At 38.5% G+C, this 23,203-nt stretch overlaps 5 protein-coding genes across 5 annotated transcripts; 2 read left to right on the top strand and 3 right to left on the bottom strand.

Moving 5' to 3' along the window:
• The first annotated feature begins 1,456 nt into the window (after window positions 1-1,456).
• Window positions 1,457-3,055, top strand: LOC119665982. Its single transcript, XM_038075242.1, has one exon. It carries the CDS (start codon window positions 1,457-1,459, stop codon window positions 3,053-3,055), a length of 1,599 nt encoding a protein of 532 aa, XP_037931170.1.
• Window positions 3,056-8,444: 5,389 nt separating this feature from the next.
• Window positions 8,445-9,995, top strand: LOC119665980. The gene has a single exon (XM_038075239.1). It carries the CDS (start codon window positions 8,445-8,447, stop codon window positions 9,993-9,995), a length of 1,551 nt encoding a protein of 516 aa, XP_037931167.1.
• Window positions 9,996-12,476: 2,481 nt separating this feature from the next.
• LOC119665979 (uncharacterized protein K02A2.6-like) lies at window positions 12,477-13,703 on the bottom strand. Its single transcript, XM_038075238.1, has one exon. It carries the CDS (start codon window positions 13,701-13,703, stop codon window positions 12,477-12,479), a length of 1,227 nt encoding a protein of 408 aa, XP_037931166.1.
• Window positions 13,704-13,715: 12 nt separating this feature from the next.
• Window positions 13,716-16,309, bottom strand: LOC119665978 (uncharacterized protein K02A2.6-like). The gene is made up of 3 exons (XM_038075236.1): window positions 15,502-16,309; window positions 14,353-15,363; window positions 13,716-14,296 (listed from the first exon to the last, which is right to left on the bottom strand). The coding sequence occupies exons 1-3, from the start codon at window positions 16,307-16,309 to the stop codon at window positions 13,716-13,718; spliced, it is 2,400 nt and encodes a 799-aa protein (XP_037931164.1).
• A 3,514-nt stretch (window positions 16,310-19,823) lies between these two features.
• LOC119665977 lies at window positions 19,824-20,252 on the bottom strand. The gene has a single exon (XM_038075235.1). The coding sequence runs from the start codon at window positions 20,250-20,252 to the stop codon at window positions 19,824-19,826; it is 429 nt and encodes a 142-aa protein (XP_037931163.1).
• Window positions 20,253-23,203: the final 2,951 nt, after the last annotated feature.

The following is a 23,203-nucleotide window of genomic DNA, read 5'->3' as shown; positions in this document are numbered from 1 at the left end:
AGATTGCCTGTTAGGAGCAGAGATCTTTTTCAAGTTACTTATTGAAGGTCAAATAAAACTAGCAGGTAGTCTTCCAACACTTCAGAATTCTATTTTTGGATGGGTTGCAGCTGGCAATGTTGAAACTTCAAATTCAAGCACGGCAACTTGTGGCATATGTACTACTAAGGAACTGGAAGAATCTACAAGGTGAGATGAAAAAACTGCAACCAACTTCAGACTGCTGTCATTTCTAAACCGCTCGTCCCACAGCTGTCAGATTTATTCTAGTGACAGCTCATTATATTGTTTACAAGCGCACAAAAGCATTTTGGTGGGAATTTTTCAAAAAAAAAGTTATTTGTGATGGAATTCAAGCGTGATAGTGTGATTGCTTTGCATTTGGCTGGAAAACCACAAGTGGCTATCGTTAGAGCCCTCCAGCATTTAGAAGTGAATAAATGTTTTGTGTCTCGTACCATCGCTCGTTACCATGATACTGGTAGCGTAGCCCGACGTCAAGGAAGTGGACGAAAAAAAACAGCAACATCGGCAGAAATGGTTCGAAAAGTGAAAAAGCGAATTGAACGAAATCCGCGTCGCAGTGGACGAAAAATGGCTCGTGAGCTGAACATATCGCAATATGCCATTCGGCAAATATTGAAAAATGAGCTTGGACTAAAGCCATTCAAGTTCCAAAAAGTGCAAGATCTTACTGATGCGCAAAAAAAAGTTAGACTCGAAAAAGCTAAAGAGTTGTTTCGCTTGGCCGAAAGTGGTGAACTGCCGAATTTGGTTTTCTCCGATGAGAAACCATTCGTTATCCAGCAGTTTGTAAACAAACAAAATGATCGTGTTTACTTGCCAGAGAGGTCAGCTGAAAATTTGCAACTTCGGTTGGCCATCACAACTCAAAAGCCGGCCATGGTGATGGTGTGGGCCGCCATAACAGCCGATGGTCGCTCGCCGCTCGTATTCATCGACCGTGGTGTCAAATTAAATGCGCAAATCTATCGCGAAAATATTTTGGAGGGAGTTCTGAAGCCCTGGGCACGCAAACATTTCGGCCGCAGACCTTGGACATTCCAACAGGACTCAGCACCATCGCACTCAGCACGCGCCATCCAAGAATGGTTAAGAAATGAGGTTCCTCGCTTCATTTCCACCGCACAATGGCCACCAAAATCTCCGGATGCCAATCCGTTGGACTATTGTGCCTGGGGTATTTTGGAAAGCAAGGTTGGAACTAAAAAATACCAAAGTGTCGATCATCTCAAGCAAGCGCTTCGCCGAGAATGGGACAAAATACCGCAGAGCCACTTTCGGGCCAAAGGTGGCCAATTCGAACAAATCTAAACCGATTCTCAAATTTGATGTTATTTCCGACATTTTTTGCTTTCATTCAATAAAATTTAAAAAAAATGAAAAAATTATGGCGTTTTACTTTGTTGCAGTTTTTTCATCTCACCTTGTATATATGGAATCTATATATATATGGGAATCAGAAGAAATTCCAGATTCAACTTCGGAACTCACAGAAGACGAATTGCGTTGTGAGCCACATTTTTTGCAACACACTTTTCGAGGAAGTGATGGCAGATTTGTTGTGAAACTCCCACTAAAGAATCATCCATCAGTGTTACCAGATACAAAAGGAATCGCTTACGAGAGGTTCAAGACAATCGAGCGCCGTTTCATTCAAAATCCTGATCTAAGGAATCAATGTGTTTCATTTATGAGGGAATATAAAGCATTGGGACACATGACAAAATTCAGCGGTAGCGAAATAATATCTCCCCAATATTTCATCCCTCACCACTGTGTGCTACGTCCAGACAGCTCAACATCAAAACTGCGAGTTGTATTTGACGCATCAGTACACAAATTATCAGGGCCATCACTAAATGACATAATGTTTAATGGTCCAAAAGTTCAAGACGAACTGTTTTCGATTTTGCTCAGATTTAGAATGCACAAATATGTTTTAAAAACTGATGTGGAAAAAATGTACCGTCAAATATGGGTTAACATAGATGATCGAAATCTGCAACTGATAATGTGGCGAGAAAATCCCACAGAACCACTTAATTATTATCAGTTGAACACAGTTACTTATGGCACAAGAGCAGCGCCATATTTAGCAACACGCTGTCTAACAAAATTGGCGGATGAATATCAAGGAAATTATTTATATGGCGCCACATCTTTAAACAGGGATTTTTATGTTGACGACGGTCTCATAGGAGCTGATACCATCAACGAAGCGTTACTAATTCAACAACAATTAATAACAATTCTAGACAAGGCTGGAATGAAACTAAAAAAATGGTGTGCAAACAACCCAAAACTTTTACATGGAATCGCTCCAGAAGATCAAGAAGTAAATCTCAATTTTGATTCCAAGGAAACCCAATTCACAAACACGCTGGGTCTTTTATGGTTACCAAAGTCAGATTCATTTCGTATCAAGGTTAACATTCGAGACCATAGTCACACAACAAAACGATCTATGAGCTCCGATTTGGCACACATATATGACCCCTTGGGTCTTATTGGTCCAATCTTGGCAAGAGTTAAACTTGATCAAGGCTATCAAGACAAAGCAACTTACTTATGGACACATTCACAAATTGTGCTTTCCTGGATAAACAATCATCCAGGCAAATTACCCGTTTACGTCGCCCACCGAATTGTAAAAATCCTTCGGTTAACAATTCCAGAACAATGGAGTCACGTCCTGTCAAAACAAAATCCGGCAGATATCCTGTCAAGAGGGCTTAAACCGCGGGAATTTTCATCTTGCTACATGTGGTTATATGGTCCACTATTTTTATATCAGCCAAAGCCGCTGTGGCCAGCTCCCTTCAAAAGGGAATTAATTGTTGAAGATAACACGGTGGTGCTTGCTTTATCAACACAACAACCTACTAATGAGCATCCATGGGTCTACTCGATTCATTCAAGAAATTTATTTACACATGTCCAAAAAGTTGTTGGATATGTACTTCGTTTCACAAAAAACGCACGGAAACCAAAAGAATCAAGACCAGAGACCATGCAGCTTTCACCGATGTAGCTCGACGTAGCACTTAAGATAATAATACGTCAAATCCAGGCCTCCGATTTTTCTGATCTAAGGAAAATGCTAGTTAAGGACGAATTTGTGCCAAAAACTCATAACCTCAGTTCTTTAACTCCGTTCGTAGATGAAGAAGGGGTAATACGTGTTGGCGGACGGCTAAGCTTTTCAAAACTGCAATTTGATGCCATTCATCAAATGATTTTACCAAGCAACGATCCACTAGTAAAGTTGCTGGTAGAAAAAATACATAAATACAATTATTATTGTGGCGCCCAAGCATTGCTGGCACAAGTGAGGCAGCGTTTTTGGCCCCTCAAAGGAAAAAGCTTGATGAGAGCTGTAATACAACAATGCTTAAGATGCAGAAGAGCAAGGCCAATTGTGTACAATCAAATCATGGGATATTTGCCTGGACACCGTGTGCAACCAGCTCGACCATTTCTCAGCACTGGAGTTGATTATTGTGGCCCAATATGGGTTCATTACAAAACAAGAGGCAAGCGTCCACAAAAGGCGTATATCGCTGTCTTTTGCTGTTTTGCAACAAAGGCCGTACACTTAGAACTTGTGACTGATTTGACCACAGATGCATTCATTGGAGCATTAAAACGCTTCATAGCAAGACGAGGACGCTGTAAAACGTTATACTGCGACAATGCGACCAACTTCGTTGGAGCGAAAACCAAGTTGCAGGAACTTACTGACGTCATCTACGCTGATCGAGCGAGGGAATCAATTGCAGGAATGTGCAGTACGAAAGGCATAGAATTTCACTTCATTCCACCAAGGTCACCACACTTCGGCGGGTTATGAGAGGCAGCAGTAAAATCTGCCAAATATTTGCTGGTCAAAAATGTTTCAACAGCATCACTTACATATGAAGAGCTTGAAACTGTCGTTATTGAAGTTGAAGCAGTGTTGAACTCGCGACCCCTTATTCCTAGCTCATCAGATGCAAACGATTTGAACGCAATAACTCCAGGTCATTTTTTAATAGGTGAAGAAATCACTTCAAGCGTTGATGTGCATGCACGTGACTCTAAAGAAAAATTACTTAAACGCTGGCAACTGGTATCAGAGCTAAAACACAGTTTTTGGCAGCGCTGGACTAAGGAGTATCTAAGCGAATTGCAACAGCGCCACAAGTGGAAGGGTCCCATCACCAACATACAGACCAATACGATGGTAATCCTTAAAGAAGACAATGTCCCAGTTCTGCAATGGCCTTTGGGACGCATCATCAAAGTTTACAAAGGCGAAGATGGTTTAATGAGAGTTTGTGACATTCAAACAAAAAAGGGAGTATTTAAAAGACCGGTGCATAGATTAGCTCCATTATTTCCTGAAGACGATAAATTAGAAGATCCAACCTTTGAAAAAACGATAATGAAGATGCGGGTCCTGCTTTGCAAATTTTATATGGTACTAAGGTAAAAAATATATGTACGAATTATATTGAACTGCACAATAAAATAAATCCAAAAAACTAGTAAATATTTCGGAAAGCTTTGGCACAGTAAAAAAATGCCAAACAACACAGCCAAATAAAATTAAAAAAGTTTCTAAAATTAAACATTCCGTAGATTTCAACGACGAGTCAGCATTACAGGGCAGCTTTAATCTGAACATATTATCATATAATGTAGCCGGTCTAAAAAATAAAACCTTACACAGCCAATTTTACGAATATATTTCTTCATTCGATATTATATTTTTATTTGAAACATTTTTAGAAGAAAAATTAGAAGAAGTAGTAAGAAAGTTACATAATTATATTATAGAATGGATACCTGCTAAAAGAACAAATATTTGCGATAGAGCTAGTGGAGGTGAACTATATGCAATAAAGAAGCAAACACATTTTACAAATAAAGCTAACTTTATCGAGTCAGGTAGAAGAACACTTGTTAAATTAACCACGACTAACGGAAGCCTGCACATTGTGCCTGTATATATAAACTGCAATAACTGTCAAAGCGATTTTGAAAACTTTCATGATTTCCTCACAGATGCTGGACTAGAAAATGTTATGATTGTTGGTGATCTTAATGCAAGAATTGGTGATAAGCAAGTTTACGAACATAATCCGTATACGCTGCAGATGCTAAGAGAAAGCAGAACTTCGAGGGACAGTATATGCGATAATAAGGGGAAAAAACTGTGTGAAATGTGTGAAAATTTCGGCCTATCTGTAGTAAATGGCAGAACAGATAGCGACAGCTTCGGTGAATTTACTTATGTAAGAAATAATGGTCGTTCTGTAATAGATTACTGCTTAATTAAAGGACTATGGTGGCAATTAGTCAAAAACTTTAAAGTTGTCGATTTAATTTACTCAGACCATATGCCAATAGAAGTAAATGTCTCGGGTCAGTTTTTCAGAAACCCAGAACAGGTGGAATTAAAATTACTCCCCAAGCTGTTATGGTCAGATCGAAATACACATAAGTTTGCGCTTAATTTAGAGCACAAGTTATTTTTAATGGAAGACAACCAACTAACAGCTGAAAATGGAATTGAATTGTTATCTCATTGCATTAAAAGAGCGGCACAACCCTTACAACCAAAACACTTACAAAGAAAATATAAGCAAGCATGGTATGATGCAGAATGCGAGTCAGCACGAAAGCGATCATTTTATTTACTTCACACTGCAAAGCGGCATGAAGAAGTGGAACTCCGACAGTTATATACACGTGCAAATAAAGAGTTTAAATTACTTTGTAAACGTAAAAAAAATTTATATTACTCGCAGTTAGCTAACTCCTTAAGATCAGTTAATGATAGCAAAACGTATTGGAATATGTTGCGAAAATTAAATGGACAAAAGTTCACCAAAAGTACAGAGTTAAATTCTACCCAGTTGTCATGTTACTTCTCAACGCTATTGAATGCTCAAGTTGGGTATGCGTTTAGTTTCGCCATATCAAATATTAAAATAGATTTGTTGGATAATGTAATCACTACAGAAGAAATTAATAAAATTTTAAGGAACAGCAAGTCAAATAAAGCGCCGGGAGAAGACAGAATCCCCATAGAGTATTATAAAAATGCACCGTCAAATTTTATCGCAAAGTTAGTAATGGTTTTTAACAAAATATTAGATGCCGGAACAACACCTAAAGATTTTAAAACTGCAATCATTTATCCGCTCTTTAAAAAAGGAAATCCGCAGATTGCGAATAATTATAGAGGCATTTCCTTTTTAAACTCCACTGTCAAATTATTCACAGGAATCCTTCTTGAAAGGCTAAAGGCTTGGGTAGCAGAATATAATTTACTCAGTGAATACCAGGCAGGATTTAGGAAAGGATACTCAACAATTGATAATATTTTTTGTCTTACAAGTATAGCCAAGCAGTATACGGAAAAAGGAAAAAAGCTATATGCATTTTTCGTCGACTTCAAAGCAGCGTTTGATTCAGTAAACAGAAACGCTTTATTTTATAAACTCAGTAGTATTGGCATGTCCACCAAATTTATCAATGTTCTATCCAATTTATATACCGAAAATCGTGCTGCTGTATGGGATGGGGAACACTTGTCAGAGTGGTTTGCTACTGATTCAGGAGTTAAACAAGGTTGCGTACTCAGTCCGATTCTATTCTCAATTTATATAGACGATGTGGTTACACATCTATCTGGAGGCGCATTTATAAATGGTGTAAATATTAAAGCTCTTTTGTATGCAGACGACATCGTTCTCCTAGCAGAAAGTCCCAATTGTCTACAAATTATGATAAATGAGCTACACAGTTACTGTAAGCTATGGGGATTAACAGTTAATATTGAAAAGTCAAAAGCACTAGTATTTAAAAAACATCACAGGCGGTATACAAATGAAGAAGTATGGACATTAGGCGGAGAAAATGTAGAAATCGTTAAGGAACACAAGTATCTTGGAACATGGATGTATTATAATGCTACATTTAATAGACACTTAACTGAAAAATTGAGAGAAGCTAAAAAAGCTATTAACTGCTCTTGGAAAAATATATTTGAAAATAAAGATATACCGTTCAAAACAAAATTTCAACTCTATGAATCTACTACTAGATCAATAATGTGCTATGCGGCTCAGGTATGGGGAGTGCTACAATATGAGGAAGTTGAAAAACTTTTACGATTTTTTGTAAAAAAAATATGGAGATTACCGCTTAACACACCCAACCGAATGATTTATTTGGAGACTGGCTTGTCACCTCTGTACTTGTACACTTTAGAAATCCACTTCAAGTATATGTTAAAAGTTTGCAACATGGAAAGCTCGCGGTTACCTAAAATATTAGCTATATCTCTAATGCAGGAGAAGAGTCACTGTTTTAAAACGTGAACTGAATTAGCATCGGTTCACCGTGAACCGCTGATAATCGATAACATACATTCGTGGAAGCATTGGCAGCAAAATATATTAGTAAAAATCGGTATTACGTTTAGAGAAAAGTTCGTAGCAGAAAGTCGACAAAGCTTAACTCGTGTTTTACACAGGCAACTTTATTATGACTTAGGCAACAACAGTTACTTCGCAGATCGCTTTAGTGCTGAAGCAATTGGATATATTTTCAAAACTCGAGGAGAACTGCTAAAGCTCAACAGCGCTCCCTATATGAACTCGTCAGACCCGAGATGCACGCTGTGCAATACTGGAGAAAAGGAAGATGTAATACATTTTCTTAGTAAATGTCCAATTTTAATGGAGCTATGGGTAAATTATTTTGGAAAACAAACGTTAGATATTAACGAATTAATGAGGCTGCTAAATGGTGAAAACTGGCATATGTTATCGATCTATGTGAAAACGGCGTCTCGTTATAGAGAAAATATTATATTAGAGGCATTTTAACTCTCATAAGCTGAAGTTCGTAAAAAAAAAAAAACACAAATCCAAACCCGATTGACGGCAAATGCCATAATCGTATAAGGATAGAATTAGATACTATGTAAATGAAGTTAGGTTTTTCTTATTAGTTTTCTTATAATTATTTATAATATTTATGTTTTATATATTATAAATTATTGAAAATGTTAATTTTGTAAATGTAAATATAACCTAAATTTAATAAAAAGAATACTACTACTACTACTACTCTTGAAAAAATGACTGAAAGAAAAATCGAATCAGAACAGACTCAAGAAACTCCAATGTCACCTCCCGTGTCGCTTATCGTAAAACTTCCATTAAATCGCATCAGAAAACCTGAATCATTAGTCAATGGGTTAACTCCAACAAAACGATCATGTCTGAACCCCGGGTTGCTGCTCACCATTATTACTCTACTCATTTTGCCACTTGCACTATGTAGTCCCGTCAATATAACAACCTTCAACAACAAACCTGGCATTTATTTTGGTATATTTTGACCTTTCCCCATACCAACAACAAATGAGTATTTTAGCTGATGGAACAAAAAGGTTGAACAATTTATGCGACAAGGCATTGGATAACACTACTTGCAAGGTATTACTCAACTATTTTGACCGTATAACGGAGGAACTGCAAATGGAACTTAATCTTCTCTCTGTTAGAAAAAGAATAGCAAAAGGAGCTATAGACATTGTCGGAAATTTTGCCAATTCATTGTTTGGTGTCCTAGACTCAAATTACGCGGCACAAATGTCAAGCACAATAAATGGTCTTAAAAGGAACGACAATCACCTGGAACAACTCGTTAAAAACCAAACTTCACTTGTTGATTCAACTATCAATATCTTTAAGAAGAACCAATTAAACATGCATGACAAATTTGAAGAAATTGAAAAGCGCATCAATAACTTGTTGTATACAGATGAGTCAATAAACGACATACACGTAACACAAAACATGCTTATGTTGTCAATGCAAATGCTCATGATGGTATCCAACCTGCAAAGAGTTCACTCATCAATTATGGACGTACTAATCGACAGTCATCACGATAAAATAAATCCTTTTCTGCTGACTCCACAACAGCTTAGTGAGCAAATAATGATGATTAGGGCACATCTTCCATCACACCTACAGTTACCTATCCACCACAATAACTTACTCGAAGTATATAGGCTCATGAAGATCAACGGAATCCTGGCAAAGGGCCATGTCATTTTTTGCATCGACTTACCTCTCACGGATCCAAGAGAATTTCAACTGTTATATCTTGTTCCAATTGTGGCAGCTCTAAATAACACACTTTTATCAGTGAAACTTTCAACAGAATTTCTAGCCATCAGTCCGCATCATGATGAATTTCGACTAATGACACAGCATCAAGTGGACGCATGCATATCGATAAGTGACGAAGAGTTATTATGTCCAAACATACAAGCAACAATTCATGAATCGTCAAACGTCAATAATTGTGAAATTGACTTATTTAACAATCAAGCTGAACCAAGATGCGATATGTATCAGCTCAAGGACTGTATGGTATCAACTGTGTGGTATCAACTAAATCATCCGAATCAATGGATTTACGCAACCATAAGTAACATCAAAATGAATGCAGTATGCAATAAGAAAGCATTTCAATTAACTTTAGTGGGCAGTGGTTTGATTAAATTAGAACCTGAATGCATCATCAAAAATGAACACATTACGATTCAAGGTCATCAAAAAATGGTTACTTCAATGCAGGCATCGATCACCAGATTGAACCTACCTGTAGGATGGACAAAACAATATGCGAGCAATAACATCAGCGTCAAACCATTGTCACCCACAATCCATGAGCTTGAACTTATTCAACGAAAATTAGGCCACATCCAGAGTTCCAGTTTTCCAACTGATGCTATTAGTCCAGGGACACATAGTCTAATAACCAGCTACGTTGCAATAGCAATGTTTCTATGTGTCGCTAGTGCACTATTATATATATGGCGAAGGCAAAAAATCACCTATCAAACACCTCCAATACCGATGCCACGACATCAGCAGATGACCGAGGATACAGCATGTTGACTTGCAGCTTCCAATAATTAGAATTGATGTTGTCAATTCAAGGCGGGCAGCATGTTCACACATTTAATTATTATTGTAAAATATTATTATTATTATTGTTATTATTGTACAATATTTGTAAAATTTGAACATATATGCTGATGTTAGCAATATCCAAACTTTGACTTTCCTTTGCATTATTTAATTTGGTAAAATGCAGTGGCACTGAACTTGAATATTTGCATTATATTTTTTGTTAAGTGCAGTGGCACTGAACTTTGAATATGTAACATATATCAAGGCCAGTGCATTGGCATTAATTTTTGGTTGTTAGACACAACAAAGAATTTGGTTGCATAATATATGCTGAGCTTGCACTTTGGGCAAGAAGACGGTAAAGGAAAATAATAAAATTTAGATATTGTTATTGTAATAATTTGTAATAATTTAGTATTTAAGGCAAAATTTAATTTAATTCTGAATTTAAAAATTCAGATTGAAATCAATATTCGATCTCTCACTTTCATTTCCAGAGTTTCAGTTCAAGTGCTGAAAACTCAACTTTCAATTAAAGAGTTACAGTTTAAGTGCTGTCAATTCATTTCCTTAGGTGTTAATTCATTAACAACATATTTAATAATAAAATAAATTTTATGTAATAAAATAAAACAAAAAAACATGTTTTTAATTTTCTGCATAGAATACCAAAAAAAAAACCTAAAACCGTTCAAACGAAGCAAATGCTTTCATCCCTCAAATAATTTGTGTGATGCACGTTTGTTTGCATTATGCGCTCTCACTTCACCTTTTGCTTACGAAGTCTTCGAAGTTTTTCACTACACTTAAACTTCGAAGACTTCGAGAACAAAAATTCACAAAAACTTCGAAGTTTTTTCCAACTTCGAAGACTTCGTTTACTATTCGAATATTCGAATTCTTCGAATACTTCGTAAATTCGAATATGAACAGCACTAGTAAATACCGAAAATATTTTATTGACAAATAATTCTATTCTATTCGTTACAATTACTTCATTATTCATTTATTTATATTATTTTACGCGCAACTAGCGTGTTTCACATTTGTGTGTCATTTCCGTTCTTTCTGTCTCCCTTGCTTCGTATCAACTGTCATTCACCTTTCATGCTGCCTCACAGGGCTGCATTCAGCTCAATATTACTCAGAGTTGCTTTTTTACTGTTACATTCCGCCCTCCCGTGAATCTTCGCAATATTCACTAATCTGACAAGTGGCTAGCTTGGTGGCTGGACGAATTAGGATACCATTCTTTGTCTGTATGCGGGCTGATCTAACCTGACCGGTCTTGGAAGGAAACAGTTCAACGATTCGACCCTTGAGCCATTTTTCTCTTGGTAGCAAATTGTCACAAACGATCACAAAATCCCCAACCCTGAGGGGCACCACCTCCTTACACCATTTAGGGCGTCGAAAAAGTTGAGGCAAGAACTCCGTAGTCCACTGTTTCCACAAACGGCTGTTTATATCTTGGAGGATATGCCACTGTTTACCGAGGCTGATAGGTATGGCATCATTATAGCGTGTCTGTGTACTATTGGCACAGCCTAACAAGAAATGATTTGGTGTGAGTGGCTCCTGCTCGCTGTGCATCAAAAGAATGTCTGTAAGCGGTCGGCTGTTAATGATATTTACAGCTTCAATTAGTGCTGCCCTTAACGTTTCCACCTTCGGTGCTTCTTCTCTGATTGACTTGAATGATAGACGTTTGATCATTCTTATAAGGCGTTCCCAGCAACCACCTGCACTGGGATTCTGCGAACAATTGAATATCCATTCAATTCCAAGTTGAATGGCTTTCTCACGTATATCATTAACATCAAGAAACCTTTTATCAGCACATAATTCCCTTTGTGCCGCAATAAAGTTGGTGCCATTGTCACTACACATTCTGACTGGCGTACCACGACGGTTAATAAAACTGCGGAAACATACTAGGAACGCATCAGTTGACAAGCTACCGACGATGTCTATATGCACAGCACGTACTGGCGGTTTCAAGGAGGCATTCCATACAATTGCGTTGGACTGAATTCAAAAGTGGCTTGGCACCAATTATCTAGAACTTTTGGCGTACGGCGTTGATAATTGTAGCTTGATTTTGATGTTTGTAGGTGTTTTGTTTGAGTTATCTTAATCAACTAACTTTATTTTTTTACATTATACAACATTTACTTAAACTACTTACAGGCTATAGTTTCCAACTTTATATATTTAAAATAATTATTAATATTGTTGAATATGACATCTCGCCCCTTAAAATTGTAATATATTCGAAATATATGTTCTATGTATAAGGTTTAAAGATATATAAAAGTTTTAAATAGGTTAATAACGATTAGGTTGAGCTCGAGTACGAGCGCTTCGACGTGGTATCTGTTCAGTCATCTGAGAACGCTCTTCAGGGTTAGTGTGATTAGTGTTGTTGTTATCCTCCTGCTCACTAACAGGTGTTGGCAACATATATTAATCAGATTTGCTGTTGTTTTCTGCTGACGTTGATGAATGATGTTTTATTTGATTTTGATGACGTCTCACGTAACCGTTGGACGTTTTCACAATATAAACCATGCATCCTAAGTTTTTAATAATGACTGCTTCCACCCACTTCGGACCTGGACCATAATGTTTAATATACACGGTTTCGTTAGGAGAAAATTTAGTTGAACGAGTGACGGGTTTATTGTTGTTTGGTGGTGCTGATAACAGTGTAAGCAAAGTACGTGGCGCACGCCCATGTAACAATTCTGCCGGTGACTTCCCTTCGGCATTAGGAATAGCTCGGTATGTCGCTAGATACTTTATCAAAGCCAATTTAATCGATAACCCATCATCAATATTCTTTTGAACGGATGATTTGAATGTACGTACGAACCTTTCCGCGAGCCCATTTGATGCTGGGTGAAATGGTGCTGTTTTAACATGACTTATGCCATTACGAGCACAGTATTCAGCGAACTGGTCGGAAGTTAGCTGAGGTCCATTGTCACTAACTATAGTTTCAGGTAGTCCTTCTAATAAAAAAACTGCTGACAAAGCTGCTATGGTGTCAATAGTGGTGATAGTTTTAAGCTGTACCACAAATGGAAACTGTGAGAAAGCGTCAACTACTATTAGCCACATAGACTGGAACACTGGGTCAGCAAAATCTATGTGTACTCGTTGCCACTCATGGTATTTTTGTTTCGGACTTGCACCCGCAATTTGACAAACACTGCATTGTGAAGCAAGTTTTTCGATGTCGTTGTCAATATTAGGCCACCAGCAGTGTTGCCTAGCGAGTTGCTTCATCTTAACGATGCCCCAATGGCCGTCATGGAGAAGCTTTAAAACTGACTGATGCAAGGATTGAGGTACAATGACTCGAGTAGCATCTGTCTGTAAATAAATCAAATCATCTCGGATGAAAAGAGCATACTCACGACGAAAATAAGGAAGCAAATGCATGTCGCCATCGGCTAATTTTGTCCGCCACCCTTCCGAAATGAAATTTTTTACACGTTTTAGTATGTAATCGTCTTTGTAGTGCTGTTGTAGCGATCCGACGTTGATAAGTGTGTCATAATTTTCTATTTGATAACAATGCTCCAACCTGTCGAACTCAGGATCTGGTCCACAAGGCAGGCGTGATAAGGCATAGGCATTTGAGTGATCGGCAGTTCTACGAAACTGTATCTCAAACTGATAAGACATCAATGTTATTGCCTAACGTTGCAACCGATGTGTAGACATTGATGGCAAATTTTTGTTTGGACTGAAGATGCTTACTAAAGGTTTATGGTCCGTAACCAGAATAAACTTATGACCAAATAAGTACTGATGGAAACGAGTAACTCCAAATATTATCGAAAGTGCCTCTTTTTCGATTTGGCTGTATCGAACTTGATGAATGTTGAGCGTTTTTGATGCGAAAGCAATAGGGCGCTCTGTGCCGTCTGGATTTCGATAAGCAAGGACAGCTCCAATTCCATATGATGAGGCGTCAGTAGCTAAGACTAATGGTAGATGTTCTTGAAAATGTGAGAATTCGGTTGCGTCTATTATGTGTCGTTTTAAAGCTTCAAATGCTTGTTCCTGCTTAGTGCCCCAAACAAATTTGATGTTCTTCCGACGTAAATGATTGATAGGCGCGGCCAATTGCGAAAAATTTGGAATAAAGTTATGGTAATAATTCACTTTACCCAGAAATGCTTCGACTTCTTTAATGTTTGTTGGGCGTGGCAACTTTTTTACAGCCTGAACACCTTTTTCATCAGGTAAAATACCATTTGCACTAATTGTTCTACCTAAATATTCCAGTTTTTCCACTAAAAATTCACATTTTTTTGTTTGCAACGAATACCGTTCTCAATCAAAATTGGCAAAATTTTTTCTAAGCGTTGACGATGTAGGTCCACCGTTTCAGCCGCGATGATTATATCATCAATATAATTACCACATCCTTCTACACCTAGTATAAGTTGCTCTAAATGTTTTTGAAATATAGCAGGCGCGCTGGCAATTCCATAAGGAAGCCGCTGATATTGGAAAAGCCCTAGTGGTGTATTGACTACTAAAACCTTTTTTGCCTCTTCGTCCAACTCCATTTGCAGGAAGGCATCCTTCAGGTCGATTTTAGAAAAATATTTTCCATATCGGACAATATGAAGTAAGCTTTCTCGCGTTGGTAATGGATATTGATCGACATCGATTTGTTTGTTCACTGTTGTTTTGAAATCGCCGCAAATGCGAAGAGAGCCATCTGGTTTTGTGACCAATACAATTGGCGAAGCCCACTCACTAAATTTTATTGGTTTCCAAATACCACTATCAGTCAAGCGTTGCGCTTCTATTTTAAATTGATTTATTTGAGCGAATGGAATAGGTCGACTTTTACAAAATTTAGGCACGGCGTCTAATTTTAAATGTATTTTTGCTTTAACCTGCTTAATTGTACCTAAACCAGGTTCAAAAACAATTTTATTTCTCATTAATAATTCCGTTAATTGTGAATCATTGCTTACAGAGGCAATTTGGCGAATTTCAAATCTAAATTTTTCAAAAAGGTCAGTGCCAAATAAATTATGTCCATTACGAATGCATACTACCACTAAAGTTGCTGTTTTCTTTGTTTCACCACACTTTAGTTCTGCACTAAACTCTCCAAGTGTCTTTACTCGGTTCTTGCCGTAATCAAATAATTCTTTTCTACATGGACACAACTTTGGTTTATTTAATTGTTCATAAGCATCTAGTGTCAACACCGAAACAGTTGCTCCTGAATCCAATTTTATTTGAGTATTATCTATTAAAACGTCAATAAAAACTTTTTTATTTTCTTGATGCGGTAAATTATTAACACTCAAAACCGAATCTATTTGTGAAATAAAATTATTTTGTGCACTTGTTTTTTGTTGTTCTAAATTATTTACAATATTATTAGCTGACATACAAACAGAAGCAATATGCCCTTTTTTTCCACACTTATTACACACAGCTTTTCTAATCTTACAATTTTGTCGCCTATGTGAAGATCCACAACCAGAGCATGATTTTGGCATGATTTTTTGTTGAGCTTTTTGCTTTTCGCTATATTTGTTGGTTTTATTCATTACTTTAGTTTTGACAACGTTTACTTCTCCTTCGTTGATTACTTTATCTTTAATTTTGTTAATTGTTTTCTCCGTCGCTTCAAAAGCTTCAGCAATGAGCATCACCTCAGAGAGTGGTGGATTAGATTTTTGCAGTGCATTTACACGAACAACATCATGTGGAGTGTACAACATTTTGTCTCGTATCATTTCTTCTGTATAATCATGTCCACATTTTGGCGCACTGCAAATAAATTTGCACTCACAAGCGATTTTTCGTAAATCCGTTATCCATTCTCTGTAAGTCTGGCTTGTAGACATTGTTGTTTTGTGGAACTCATGTCTGGCAGCAACTACATGTGTTTTAGATTGAAAGACTTCGGTTAAGAATTGCGTCAAGTCTTCGAATGTATTGCTTTTCATTTCACTACCACTAAAATTGCTGCGTAATATATCATATGTTTCTGTGACTACCCAGGTCAGAAAAAATGACTTGAATCTCTCCTTTTTTACGGGATAAGCCGAAAAATGTTGATGTAGTTGCTCCAGATATGTCTCCCACTTACGCAACTGCTTATTAAAAGCATGAAATGCAGGCACATTAACACTCTGTCCATCTGCAGTCTGTTGTAATAAAATTTGTTTGAAGAATGCTCGCTGATCCTCCAGCATTTTATTTGTAGACTCTTGTTGTTGTTTAAGCAATTCCTTTAAAGCAGCTACGTCCATTTTAGGTAAATTTTTTTTTTTTTATAATCCTCGTCGCCACTGTTTTGTTTGCGTTATCTTAATCAACTAACTTTATTTTTTTACATTATACAATATTTACTTAAACTACTTACAGGCTAGAGTTTCCAACTTTATATATTTAAAATAATTATTAATATTGTTGAATATGACAGTAGGCAACATGATAGTGTTTCATTATTAGTTCGGAGACGACATGGCGTTTCGGCAATATAATAGGGCATCGAGCTTCAAAGGGCAGATATATGGCTTCGTCCAGGCGACCACTGGCACGAATAATTGCTTCGTTGTCTACGTATGGCGTTAATTTGTATAGTTTGCATTTTTTGTTAAGAGGTTGTTGAAGCTTAAGTAGACTCTTTTCCTCCGAAAAACAATCCTCCTGTATCAGTTGCATTATAAATTTTTCGGCTTCATTGATTTCACTTGGTAATAACGGTAGTAACGACTGCAAATTATTACACTCTTCTATAATAGTGGATCTCGTTTTCTACGGAATATTTGAACAGCTCTTAGGAACCAGGCAACAGAACGTTTAAGTCTAAAAAAAGAACTGAAACGGTTAAATTTTATCAATGTTTCACTGGCCTGATATTGTAGTAATATCGGTGTCGTAATCTCTTCTTCTGGCGTGTCAATATAAAACGAAAATGTAGCATTTGGCCAGCTATTTTGTTCTTGACATTAAAAGGTTGGCCCTTTTAACCAAATGTTGCCATTGTTTATTTTAGGCACCTCTTTGGCTCTTGTTGCAGCGTCAGAAGGGTTCATCTTAGTTGGCACCCATCTCCATTGGTCTTCTTTCGTTGAGGTCAATATTTCAGCTATACGATGCCCAAAAAATGGTTTGAATCGGCGATTTCTTGAATTTACCCAACAAAGAACGGTTTTGGAATCAGTCCAAAATACTATACGGCTTATGTTTATGTCATGTCTGTCCACCACCAGCTTTGATAATCAAGTAGCCAAGACTGCAGCCTGCAGTTCCAACCTTGGCATGGATAGGAGTTTCTTAGGCGCTGTGCGAGTCTTACCACAGACAAAAACTACATCGACTGCATATTCATGTTTAATTCGCAAATACACTGCTGCAGCGAATGCAACTTGACTAGCATCCATAAATATATGGATTTGGACCTCTTTGGCAATGTTGAGATGCGGCGAGTAGCATCTTGGTACAAAGAAATTGCCTATTCTGGCAAATTCGTCCCACCACTAATTTAATCTGGTTTTCCAGCAATAATACTTTGGAAATAAGTAAAAAATTCGCTAAGACGCAAATATAGCCATCACAATTCCTAAAAGTTCTCGCTTTGTTGGAACCCTTTTACCCTCGATAACTTCTTTAGCTATGCGATGAAATTTTGTTAAGAATTGAAACGAATCATTTGTTACGTTCCAATACATTCCCAAGATTTTCTCAGTTTGGCTCTGCCGATTCAAACAGATGGTCTCTGTTTGAATCGGCAGATTCACTTTCACCTGCATTCATGACAATCTGTAGAGTTAACGAATTTGATGAAAAATTACGAAGTTCAAAGCCATAAAAGACCAACCTCATAACGATCATTGATACGGCGTGTTGTAGATTTTACGAGCTTCAAATCATCGGTTGATTCCACCGGCGGTGTTGAATTTTCAATTCCAAAATTTTCACAATTAAATATTCGGCAACAATACGATCAAGACATTTAAATGATGGTTCTGCTCGGGCAAATAACATTGGCGAATGGAAGGTGATGCTTGAACCGGTTGGACCATACGCCACCCATCCAAGTTTAGTTCGAATAGCCACTGGACTAGATGCACCGGCGGTCACTGATGCAGAAGATGCATTTATGTTGGTACAATTTAGGCCCAGCAGCATTAAAGGGCGAACATCGTCATAGTCTTCAATCGGCAAACAATCAAGGTGTCCATAATCTGATTTTTTAAACGATTGTGTTGGCAGTCTTAGATTGGAAATTACGTAAACGTTTTTAATCTCATATTGTTCGCCAGCTTCATCCTTTATGTGGACATTTACCACTCTTCAGTTTTGAGTCACCTTCTCTTCATCATACCACTGCATCGTTAAGTGTTATTTCTTGCCTTTAAGGCCTAACTGACTTGCAATTTTGGCATCTAATATAGTGGTTGACGACCCTTCATCCACAAGTACGAAAATCTTCAGTTGTTCCTTTGGACCCATAATTTTTATCGGAACCAATTTAAAAAGAAAACCGGAATATGGCTTGGCACAACTCAAAACCTGTTGAACTGATCCAGACGTAGGCGGCACTTGTTGGGACTCATGTAGCTAGCAATCTATTATGATTTTTACGGCAACCGTTTATACCGCAGGATCTTTTCATTCGGCACTGTATGACATTGTGTCCTTTCCTCAAACATGAAAAACACAAACGAAGCTGCTGTTGGCCTGCACTTTCAAAACACTTAACTTCTAGGTGATTTTCTTGTTCCATCTCATGGTTTTGTACATACATAGGTTAGGTTAAAGCGGCGATCCCAGGGGGATCCACTAAGGCCCATAGGTCCATTGTGATACCGTATTATTTAGAACCCATGGGCTAAAACCATCCAGAACCTTTAATAAAGCTTACGATGCTACATAGTGGGAGGTCTTGAAGTTCATCAAGATCCTCAAAAAAGAAAGCCCCCAAAAATTTAAGGCGACGCCGTGCATGTGCCGGACACGAAGAAAGCAGGTGAGAGGCACTTTCGTCATCCTCATCACAACTGCGGCAAAAATGGTTGAACGGTAGATTCAATCTCCTAGCATGATTACCTAGAATACAATGACCTGTTAGTAAACCTACTACAAGACTGATATCTCTACGGGAAAACTCTAAGAGAGATTTCGATTTTCTATTGTTGGTCTGTGGCCACATTGCATACAGATGCCTGCATATCGCAGAGTCTTCCCATCTTTTGTTAAAAAGTTCGGCACAGGAAGAACTTAAAATCAATTTGCATGAAGTCAAGGATATGCCCAGATTGTTTAGGTGTTCCGAGTGGTTCCCTGAAGCACCACGTCTGGCTAACTCGTCTGCTTTACAATTGCCGTAAATATCCCTATGACCGGGAACCCAGATTAGAGAAATATTGAACTGCGTCGACATCTCATTTAGAGATGTGTAGCAGTCAAGGACCGTCCTAGATGTGAATTGGACAGAACTCAAGGACTTTAAAGCAGCTTGACTATCCGATAGTATATATATATTCCTTTCAAGTATATTACCTACTTCTAGACAAGCTAAAGCTTCCTTAATGGCAATTACTTCTGCCTGAAAAACACTACAGTGATCCGGAAGCCTATAGAAGGAGGATATATTGAGCCCCTCTGAGAAAACTCCACTGCCTACGCCGCTCCCAGTCTTTGAACCATCAGTAAAAATTTGCAGACCCTCACTCAGGGAGGGACCTCCTAATAACCAAGCTTCCCTGGATGGGAATCTAACGATAAATTTTCTATCAAAGTCAAGAATCGGAGAGGTTAATCAATGTTATTTGGAGTAGGACTGAAAATATTTAGAATCGAGCCGTGCCCGTAGTCACTAGCCCCTTGGGGGGTACCTCTATTGACCCGTCTGTGTGTTGCTGATACACCCATTTGTGCTTCAATAATTCTGCCAGTTAGTAACTGACCGATAAAGCTGATAAGCGCATCTTCAACACCCAGACGCGAGAGTGCGCTAGCTATTGCACTGGGAAGAATATTGTTAAAAGCTCCTTCAATATCTACGAAAGCCACTATACAAAATTCCTTTACTTTAAGAGTTTTTTCAATAGTACAGGTGAGGGCATGGAGTGCTGTCTCTGTGGATTTACCCTTAGTGTAGGCGTGTTGTGTCGGTGACCAAAGATTGGGATCTATAACGCGCCTTATTTCAAAGTCTAAAATTCTTTCTAAAGCTTTCAGCATGAAAGATGAAAGACTAATTGGACGGAGTTCATTAGGGTTAATATGAGAGGTTTTACCCGCCTTAGGAATAAAAACAACTCTAACCTTTCTCCATTGAGTTGGAACATAATTAAAAATGAGACAATATTTAAAAATGGTCAGAAGCCAGTTTTGTATTTGATCCCAAGAGTTTTGCAGCTCAATAGGATGAATACCATCCGGTCCTGACGATTTGTATGACTTAAAGCTAAAAACGGCCCATTTTAGAGTTTGTAGGTTTAACTTGATAGAGTTTACCGGTGCGTAGTTTAAACATTCTGAGGATTCCGCCGAAGCAAAGGATCCAGGAAAGTGGGTATCTAGTAATAAATCTAGTGACTCCCTACTGTTATTTGACCAAGTCCCATCCGGTTTTCTTAGCAACTCAGGGACAGATGGATTTTTAGATAGGATTTTGCGTAGTCTAGAGGTTTCAGAGTCCCTACTAATCTCTTGACGATATGATTGCCAACTAGTCCTCTTAGACTTACGTAGTTCTTTCTTTTAATTCTGCAGAGAGATCTTGTGTTCAGACCAGTCATTTTCATTTCTATTTAGCTTTGCCCTATTAAAAAGTCTCCTGCATTCTAGTGAAAAAGAGTGTCTAGTGGACACTTTCCATTTTCTGATAGACCCATGAATTGTGGCAGTAGTCACGGTAATGTCTAGAACTTCCTGCCTGTTTTTGGTAACAAAAGTCGGCCTATTACCGTCATTACATATAAAGAGATTATTACTAAAAATAAAATCGAAAAGTAACTCACCACGTTCATTCGTGTTTGAGCTGCCCCATATTTCATGGTGAGCATTTGCGTCGCAACCCAAAATGATATCTGCACCAAGTCTCCTAGCGTCAATTGTCAGCTGTTTTAGGCTACTTGATGGCAATTCTTCGTGATCATGAGCCATATATGCAGATACCGCCCATATCTGGCCCCAAGGTCCCTCAATACTTACTGCGGTTAGGTCTTTGTCACTATACTGCGAAAGCATGAAAGCGTTATATATTTTGTTTATTAATATGCAGGATCTAGGCTTACCCTTGTTTACCGCATACATTAAGTCAAAGTTTTTAGTCCTGAGTCCGCATACAAGATCCTTGAAAACCCATGGCTCTTGCACCAGGACCATATCAGCCTCGTTGTTGCTGAGGCATTGCAACAAGCTGGCGGACGCAGCCTTGCAGTGGTGCAGGTTAATTTGTAGTACCCGCATCATGATTTGTTTTGGATGTGGTAGTGTCCACCACTGTTACGTCAAGCGCGCTATCTTCTTCAGATTCATTTTCAGAGTTCAAAAGTTCTTCTTCGTCAAAAAGATAGCGCGTACCAATACTCTCTTCAGATGTAATTGAAGGAGCTGGAGAGGACATAGTCACGTCCATATTTATTGAATCAGAAGTGGCAGGCAATATTTCTACTGGGCCCACTGAGTTTGCGGTAGCAGGTACTATATCGCCCGCTTCCATTATGGTATCAACAGTGCCTTGCGGTGCTGCTGGATCCGTATCATTAGGTAAGGATTGCTTCTCGTCCTTTTTATATACCCTCATTGTGATGGCTGAGAAACCGTAGTTAATAACACCATTTGATTTCGCCAAAGTGGCCAAGGATGCTTTGTCAATCACAAAACTGACCGACCTATATTTACCCTTGACTTCCTCCAGCTTAGTAATCTTCCACGTTAATGTGTTTAACTGTCGGTTTCCTAACTGAATAAGTTCCTGAATCCGCTGAAGAGCGGACTGATGGGCTGGTATCCAGGAAAGCGCTCTTGGTCGACTAGGGATTTGCTCCTTAGTAACAACCTTGAGTTTGGCGCCTGGCCATGCCTCATCAAGTCTGGAAATGGCTTTGCGAAAAAGATCAACAGAACGCTGATCTGCGCAGGCGATAAGTTTCACATGGCCCTGATGCCATCCACTATCGCGACAAGTGGGACAGTCTCCAGGAAAGTCCTTCAGTAGATTGACACAAATGTCAAGGAGCTTGAGCTCAATTAAGTCCCACTTAGCAGGTGTAATTGTGCCATCCGGGTCATTTTCATCAATGACTCCCATTATTAAAGAACCCTTCAGCATGTCGCTAAAGGATTTTGCATTTGTGGCGTTGCCACGAAATTTTGCCTTTTTGGCATCAGGTTTTGAAGCTGACTCATCTAATGAGCGCTGTCGCTTCGTAGCAGGTTCCTGCTAATCCTTCGAGGTATCGAGGACCTGCTTAGCCCAGGCAATCCTGGCCTTCATAGATTCGGATGTAACCGAAATATTACCGTATCTTTCGAGCAGTCTAGTCGCCGCTCGGCGTTCCTTGTAACTCCTCCTCCCTGGAGGGCCCGACCGAATTAGTGGTCTGGAGCGCGTGGATGCGTTTTGTTTATTACTTGGAGGCACCTTTTTATTACCACTAGAAGTCGCGGTAGGTACCTTATTTGGACACTTAGTGTCCGAAGATTTGGAGCTCTGTTTAGCCGAGCTCTCCGCTATAGAATTTTTAGTTTTATTAGTTATTGGTTCATTCATATTTAAACCCACTAGTTGCGGAGAAGGGAAGGTCCATCCAGGCAGAGATCCGCAATACCCGTATAAGGCTAAATTACAACCGGATGGCGCCAGTTATCCGGAGGTCTCCGTTTAAAAACACACTGACGTAGTGCTATTCATCTATCGACACGGGTCGAATAACACCGGAGATTACGGGTTTTATCGAGTTTTCCTCTCTAGATCCATGATGTTCTGTTATGCCGACATGATAGCCAACATGAAAAACAGGTTCACCTCGAGAAGGATGTGATAAAATATCACGCATCATGGTCTTGATATGGCATAGGCTTAAGGTATTTACATACTGTGTTACGCATGACCATATCCAGTTCAGACAAGAACACGAACCCTTGTGCATACATAACTCGGCGCGTATAATTTTGAGTAGCTG

Source organism: Teleopsis dalmanni, chromosome 1, assembly GCF_002237135.1.
Source record: "Teleopsis dalmanni isolate 2A chromosome 1, ASM223713v2, whole genome shotgun sequence".
NCBI lineage: Eukaryota > Metazoa > Arthropoda > Insecta > Diptera > Diopsidae > Teleopsis > Teleopsis dalmanni.
The sequence above is the reverse complement of the archived record's forward strand: the minus strand, read 5'-3'. Positions and strand labels throughout refer to the sequence as shown.